This window comes from Gossypium arboreum, chromosome 1, assembly GCF_025698485.1.
Source record: "Gossypium arboreum isolate Shixiya-1 chromosome 1, ASM2569848v2, whole genome shotgun sequence".
In the NCBI taxonomy this organism is placed as follows: domain Eukaryota; kingdom Viridiplantae; phylum Streptophyta; class Magnoliopsida; order Malvales; family Malvaceae; genus Gossypium; species Gossypium arboreum.
Window position 1 is genome coordinate 23374832 of NC_069070.1, and position 7417 is coordinate 23382248.

The 7417-nt window shown below is 37.7% G+C and overlaps 1 protein-coding gene across 1 annotated transcript; it reads left to right on the forward strand.

Moving 5' to 3' along the window:
- Nucleotides 1–208: 208 nt before the first annotated feature.
- On the forward strand, nucleotides 209–3496 carry LOC108481406 (uncharacterized). Its single transcript, XM_017784546.2, has 7 exons — nucleotides 209–226; nucleotides 405–509; nucleotides 734–2171; nucleotides 2364–2473; nucleotides 2581–2761; nucleotides 2873–2970; nucleotides 3116–3496. Exons 1-7 carry the CDS (start codon nucleotides 209–211, stop codon nucleotides 3494–3496), a joined length of 2331 nt encoding a protein of 776 aa, XP_017640035.2.
- Nucleotides 3497–7417: the final 3921 nt, after the last annotated feature.

Below are 7417 nucleotides of genomic sequence, written 5' to 3' on the forward strand. Positions count from 1 at the left end.
GCATAAAGATAAGCCCTGTGATGTTAGAGTAGTTGAAAGAAAGTTAGTTAGTTGTTAGTAGCAGTTAGCAGCAGTTAACTAGCAGTTAGTCTATTGAGAATGTACAGCTACTCTATAAATGCACGTGTTAACACTACGAATAAAAGTATCTTGGTTTTCTCTATCATTCACTCTACTGTAGTTTTAGTAGTTTTAACTATAATTCAACATGGTATCAGTTGTTCAGGTTCATCTGGGGTGATAGTTGATTCATGAGTCTCTCGTCGAGTCCGTCTGCAGTCTAATTTGCTAGTCTCATGACAACGTCTAGTTTTGCTAATGGTGTTGTCGACAGTCTATTCTTCTCCACCAAACGAATCAGTGTTCTCCTTGATGATTCCAATTATCTTTTATGGCAGTAACAGGTCCTTTTGGCTGTTAAAACTTACAAGCTTCAACGGTTTCTTGATCTTAGTACTGTTTCACCATCTCAAGTCATTATAGAAGAGGATGGTGTGACTCAAGAAAATGTTGAGTTTACTCGGTTTGAACAGCAAGATAGTACCATTGCTTCTTAGCTTTTGTCTTTGGTGAGTCAATCTGTTTTACCTCATCTTATTGGCTTGGATACAAGTGCCCAAATTTGGAATGCTATTGTGTCTCTCTATGGCAGTAAAACTACAGTCTATTCTTCTCCACCAAACGAATCAGTGTTCTCCTTGATGATTCCAATTATCTTTTATGGCAGTAACAGGTCCTTTTGGCTGTTAAAACTTACAAGCTTCAACGGTTTCTTGATCTTAGTACTGTTTCACCATCTCAAGTCATTATAGAAGAGGATGGTGTGACTCAAGAAAATGTTGAGTTTACTCGGTTTGAACAACAAGATAGTACCATTGCTTCTTGGCTTTTATCTTTGGTGAGTCAATCTGTTTTACCTCATCTTATTGGCTTGGATACAAGTGCCCAAATTTGGAATGCTATTGTGTCTCTCTATGGTAGTAAAACTACATCTCGACTGATGTTTTATCGTCGTGCCCTACATTCACAACGTAAGGGGGATCTTACAATGAAAGAGTTCTTGATGAAAATTAAGTCATACTGTGATAATCTTGCCAGCTGTAGAGAGATTATCAGTGAATGTGAGCATGTCACTGCCATTCTCAATGGGCTACCTTCAGAGTATGAGTCTGTCATCTCAATTATTGTGGCTAACCAACTTCCGTACAGTGTTCAGAATGTCACCACCATGTTAATAGATACTGAAGCTCAACAGCAGGTTATAATGACTGAGGTTCCTACTTTAGCCAATTTGGTCTCTCAGCAAGAGTCCAACTCCGACAGTAACAGTTGTTCTTCATCATATCGACCTTTCACTACTCGAGGTCGTGGGCATGGTCGTTCTTCTAAAGGCCGTGTTCAGTGTCAACTGTGTGGAAAAATGGGACACCTTGTTGATCGTTGTTACCATCGGTTTGATGCTTCATACAAAAGCATGGGCTACAGGTCTCCACCACAGGCAAATGTGTGCGTTTATGGTCCTGGTTCATCTCTTTGGATACCACCCTCTGTGCCTATGATGCCCCCTATGGTTCCATTGTCTCCTGTAACTTGGCCACCTTCACCAGGCTGGTCTTATCAAGCAACACCTACACCGTCTTGGACAAATCTATTTGTGGGCAATCTCATGCAACCTGTTACTCCATCTACTTCTGCTGCTCCACTGTCTAATACTTTTCTCACCACAGCTGAAACAGTCGGTGACAACGCTTGGTACCCTGACTTTGGGGCAACTTATCACCTTACTCACTCAGTTTCTAATATTGGTGACAGTTTATCTCACAGTGGACCAGGTAAGGTCTATGTTGGAAACGGTAATGCTCTACCTGTACTATGTTCTGGTCAATCATCTCTGCTTACTAGATCACGGCCACTGTATATGAAATCTTTATTGTTTTCTCCTGGCATAACCAAAAACCTACTCTCTGTGTCTAAATTTACACGAGATAATCAGGTCATGTTTGAGTTCCTGCCCACACAATGTCAAGTCCGAGATTTGAAAATCAGGGAGGTGCTTCTTCATGGCTCGGTACATTATGGGCTTTACAAGTTGTATTTACCAGCTGCTGCAGAACATGATCAAGTTCCACCCAATGCTCATTGCTTCACTGCTAGTGCACAGATTCCTTTCAGTATGTGGCACTCTAGGCTAGGGCACCCTTGTAAAAGTGTTCTGCTCAAAGCTTTACAAAGTTGTAATATGCTAATTGATTCTAATAAAGATAATTTTGCGTGTGTTTCATGTCACCTTGGTAAGGAACATAAGCTTCCCTTCTCCAATTCAGTATCTACATATTCTACCCCTCTGTAGCTGGTGGTAGCAGATATCTGGGGACCAGCTTCGATAACCTCCAATAAGTTTCAATATTATGTTGCCTTCAATGATGCTTACACTAGATACACGTGGGTCTACTTTTTGCGTAGGAAGTTTGAGGTTCGTACTGTCTTTCCTCAATTTCACAAACAGGCCAAGCGAACGCTTGGGTTACAATTTCGAACCATACAGATAGATGAGGTGATGAGTTTCAAGTGTTGAAGCAGTATCTTACTCAGCATAGGATTACAAAACGACTTACATGTCCCTACACCTCAGCTCAAAATGGCTTGGTTGAACGCAAACATTGCCAGATCGTTGAAACAGGCTTCTTCATGCTGGCGCATGCGTCCATGCCCATTACCTACTGGAATGTGCCTTCAGCTGGGCTGTTTATCTTCTCAACAGGTAACCTACAGCTCCCTTAGCCTTTATCTCTCCATATGAGAAGCTGTTTCAAACTAAACCCAGCTACTCGTTTCTTAGAACATTTGGCTGTCTTTGTTTTCCAAATCTCAGGCCTTATAACAATCATAAACTTCTATTTCAGTCTACCCCTTGTACCTTCTTGGGTTACTCACCTCTTCATAAAGGGTATAGGTGTAAAGCTAGCAATGGTCAGATCTTTATTTCTCGACATGTCACCTTTCATGAGTCTGTGTTTCCTTTCGCAAGTGTTCCTATAAATCATACTTCATCCAAACCACACCCTCAATATAGCTCAAAGTTGCTTGTCTTGTCATCTGACACTTCTCTACAAAGTCAATCACCTTGTGTCAACCCCCTATCACAAGTTTACCTAACTCCCCTACACCAACTCACAGTAACTCTAATAGCCAGACATCTCACTTACCTCTTTCTAGCTCTATTGTCTATATCCAACCCTTTCCTAACGCATCTAGCTCACTAGTTCCTACTCAACCAACAGTCAGTATCCCTACTACTGTTCCACACAACTCTCATGCAATGATTACTCGCAGCAAAGCAGGCATATTTAAGCCAAAAGCCTATCTAAGCATCATGCCTTGTTCTGACATTCCTGCTGACATTCATGCAGCCATGGAACATAAGTGTTGGGTCGATGCTGTTCATGCTGAGCTTCAGGATCTTGAGCGCAATAATACTTGGACGTTGTATCCTTAAGAGACCCTCTTGGCCCAACCCTAAACACTCTAAGATCTTTTTTCAAACCTCTCCATTCGCATCACATAACCATTGGATATAAATGGTTATTTAAAGTAAAAAAGAAGGCAGATGGCACTATTGATCGCTACAAAGCCAGTCTGGTTGCCAAGGGATTCTCACAGCATGCAGGCATTGACTTTCGTTATACGTTCAGTCCGGTGGTTTGAGCAGTTACCATCAAAACTGTCCTTGTTGTTGCAATAATGAAGAAATGGCAATTGAGACAGGTCGACGTGAGAATAACGTATTTCTAAATTGGGAGCTAACTGAGGAAATTTTCATGGATCAACCTCTTGGGTTTGAGGTGTTAGATTCAGCTGGTCAGAAGTTGGTCTGTCGCCTAAATAAAGCGTTATATGGACTGCGTCAAGCTCCTCGTGTATGGTTCCATACACTCAAGCAGTATTTAACTGACAAGCTCGAGTTTCATACCTCAAAAGCTGATCCTTCACTATTCATGCGTACTTCGTCTGACAGTCAACTGTTACTTATGGCTTACGTAGACGATATAGTCATCACTGGTAGCTCCGATTCAGCTATAGATACTATGGTTAGGCAGCTTCATAGCAAGTTTGCACTTAAAGACATGAGTCAACTCAATTTCTTTCTTGGCATAGAAGTCCACATTACGTCTCACGGGATGTTTCTCAGTCAAAGAAAATATGTTCAGGAGATTCTAAATAAAGTAGGTATAGCAGGTGCTGCTGCAACACCAACACCCATGGTGTGTATGCCTAAACTGGTGGTCTCTGATGACAGTCAGCCTTTTCCATATGGTTATCTTTATAAAATTATTGTGGGCATGCTGCAATATTTGTGTATTACAAGACCAGACTTATCGTTCTATGTAAATAAACTAAGTCAATATATGAACTCTCCTAGTGACAATCATTTGAGAGCAGTTAAATGTGTTCTGCGCTACTTAATTAGGACGTTAGAGTATGGTTTACATTACTCACAAGGGAAGTTCAAGCTTGTTGGTTACTCTGATGCAGACTGGGCATCTTCGGTTGAAGACCAAAGGTCCACTACTGGTTATATGCTCTACCTTGAGGAGAATCTAATAGCTTGGTGCTCAAAGAAGTAGGCTGTGGTGTCCAGATCGTCTTTAGAAGCAGAGTATCGTAGTCTCGCCAATTGTGTATCTGAAGTGCTATGGGTTAAACAGCTTCTGGGAGAAATCAGGGTTGACTTAGAATAGGCACCAGTGGTCTGGTGTGATAACACTTCTACTGTGTCCATGTCTGCAAACCCAACTCATCATGCGAGAGTCAAGTATGTTGAAATTGATCATCATTTCGTTCGAAAGAAAGTTATTGATGGCACTCTTCAGGTAAACTATGTTCCATCCATCAATCAAGTTGTTGATGTCCTTACAAAGCCTATCCCACCTAAACAGTTTGCTGAGTTTTGACATGCTCTACACATCACTCCAGTCAACACTGTTGCTAGCAATGATCTTTAGGAGAGGAAAGAACCAGGAGAATGTTAGAGTAGTTGAAAGAAAGTTAGTTATTAATAGCAGTTAACTAGCAGTTAGTCTGTTGAGAATGTACAGCCACTCCATAAATGCATGTGTTAACACTAGGAATAAAAGTATCTTGGTTTTCTCTATCATTCACTTTACTGTAGTTGTAGTAGTTTTAAGAATAATTCAAAATGTGAAACGTTCTTCTCGAGCAATTGGAAAGAATATTATCAGCAGATTTATTACGTAGGTCCTTCTAAGTCCCTTATAGTTAAGGAAACATGAAATAACTTTCTAGTGGGTGGATCCTGGTTTTTCAAGTCGGATCATTTCACTTCGAGTTCATTTTGCCACCGCTTCTTGTCTCATCCTATGCTTTTTCTCGAGGCTGTCGGTTATAGTAATTGGAGTTCAGTATGAATCTCTTATCTCAACCTTTCTAAAAGGAAGATATGCCATTCACTGATAATGAGTTGAATTAACATATTTTTATTATATATGAATATGAATTTTATCTACTTTCACACTTAATGGATATTCTTTTACGAAAGTATAATTATTATTGCGGATTGCACGAAATAATTGAGATGAAAACTCGAGTTGATGCAAAGGATAAAAATTTTAATATTATTTTTATTATTTTTTATTAAGTCTTTTCATATTTTTAAGTTTATTTTTAGGGTTTTATTAATTTAGTATATATATAATGCGTGAATAGGATGGAAGACGGAGATGGCGCACAACCATGACTCTAATTTTTAGGTTTTAATTTATTATTATATATAATTATAGATTAAGTTTAGTGAGGGAAGGCACTGCGTCTCTTTTAGACTCGGATTTTAATTAGGTTTTATTTATATAATGATAAGTATTATATAGATATTAGAAGGAAGGGGCAGGCGCAATTGCGCAGACACCTATCTTAAACATTTGTTATTTTTATTTTTATTTTGAATAATATTCTTTTTAATTTTTTAATTCTTCTTTCGTTTATGATTTAGTTTGATTTAGTTTTAGGTTAATTTTTATCCCTTTTTTAGTACAGTGAGATTTTAACTGTATGTTTATTTTTTTATACGGGTATTTGTTATTTCTCCAGTTTAAGAGATAGATATCATCGTCTTATAAAGTTGTATTAGCATGAAGTCAAAAAGAGTTCATTGATTTGGTGTTGATAGGCGTACAATTGAAATTACCGAGTCGACTGTCTGTTGTATTCAATATATTGAAGAAAATATTGACGTATCCAATTAAATAGTTGGTTGGATTTCGTAAAAGGAAATAGCAATCGGATCTAAACGACCTATGTGATTGAAGTCATTGGTTTGAGTTGGACCTTTTTAGTTCGTACGGCTACCAAAGAGCTAAATCGTGAATGTGTGTTTTGTGGTCACTTCAGTAAGGATTAATTGTTGGACATTCCGACAATTAATTTATACACGGAAGGGTTAGTAATTTAAAGCATTCTCAATCACTATAACTAATTTATCAGTCCTAGACTATAATTTCATCACATCGGTTTATTCAATTTAATTTTGTTTCTATTTATTTTTATTTTAATTACTTTTACTTTTATCATATTTAAATTTTTATTTTTAGTTTGGACAGACCGCTTCTGGGCATAACAATTGCCTAGACGCAAAAACCTGATTAAACCGAATAGCAAATTAAGAAATCCTAGTCTATATAAAATCCACCCTGCACTTTTTACTACTATTTATATACTATGTAGGCTTAAAAAGTTATTTTTGGTGGATTCAACACCTACTATCCCATTCCCTAATATTTCACTAACTTTTAGACTAGGTCTTCTATAATAGATTCCTGGCAAAATCTTCTCATAATTGATTATCATTAATTCTCATGAAGGTACTGATTTAATTCTAAATTAGCACCAATCCTTTCCAAAATCTTGTTTATGATAAAACCAAGCTTTCTGTATAGAATTCAGCATCTAAGTAAAGATATGAAGTCAGAAAGAGAACAAGATTCCTCTCTAGAACTGCATTCTAAATTCTACTTCCCATTTTCTGAATTTTTCTGTTTTCATTTCTTTTGGACTCATAACTTTTTAAGGCAGAATCTGGTTTCTTTCAAGCCCAACCCTAGGGTTCTTCAGTGCTTTGAGTTGCATCATAATGTTTCATACGTTTCAGTTTAAAAGTAAATAAGATTTGCAAAAGTTCTTGACATTCACATGTGGATTAATAAACATGATTTAGCTGAATTTCAGTAGTGAACCACCTCCATAGCCATATTACCATATGAATCTAAATCCGAATTACGTAGTAATGTTCATTGCATACTTGAATCAGATATACATTTTACATATGGGATTCAGATATTTGATAATGTTTGTAAAAGTAATAAATACTGCAAGGAAAATGAAGAGTTAGGAGTAACATAGGTGG

What these genes read in the sequence shown, in the direction of transcription:
- LOC108481406 (XM_017784546.2), top strand. An exon ending in TTTTGCGTAGGAAGTTTGAG is followed by an intron (nt 2,474 to 2,580) that starts GTTCGTACTGTC and finishes GTGTTGAAGCAG; the next exon opens with TATCTTACTCAGCATAGGAT. An exon ending in TAGGTGTAAAGCTAGCAATG is followed by an intron (nt 2,971 to 3,115) that starts GTCAGATCTTTA and finishes TTCTCTACAAAG; the next exon opens with TCAATCACCTTGTGTCAACC.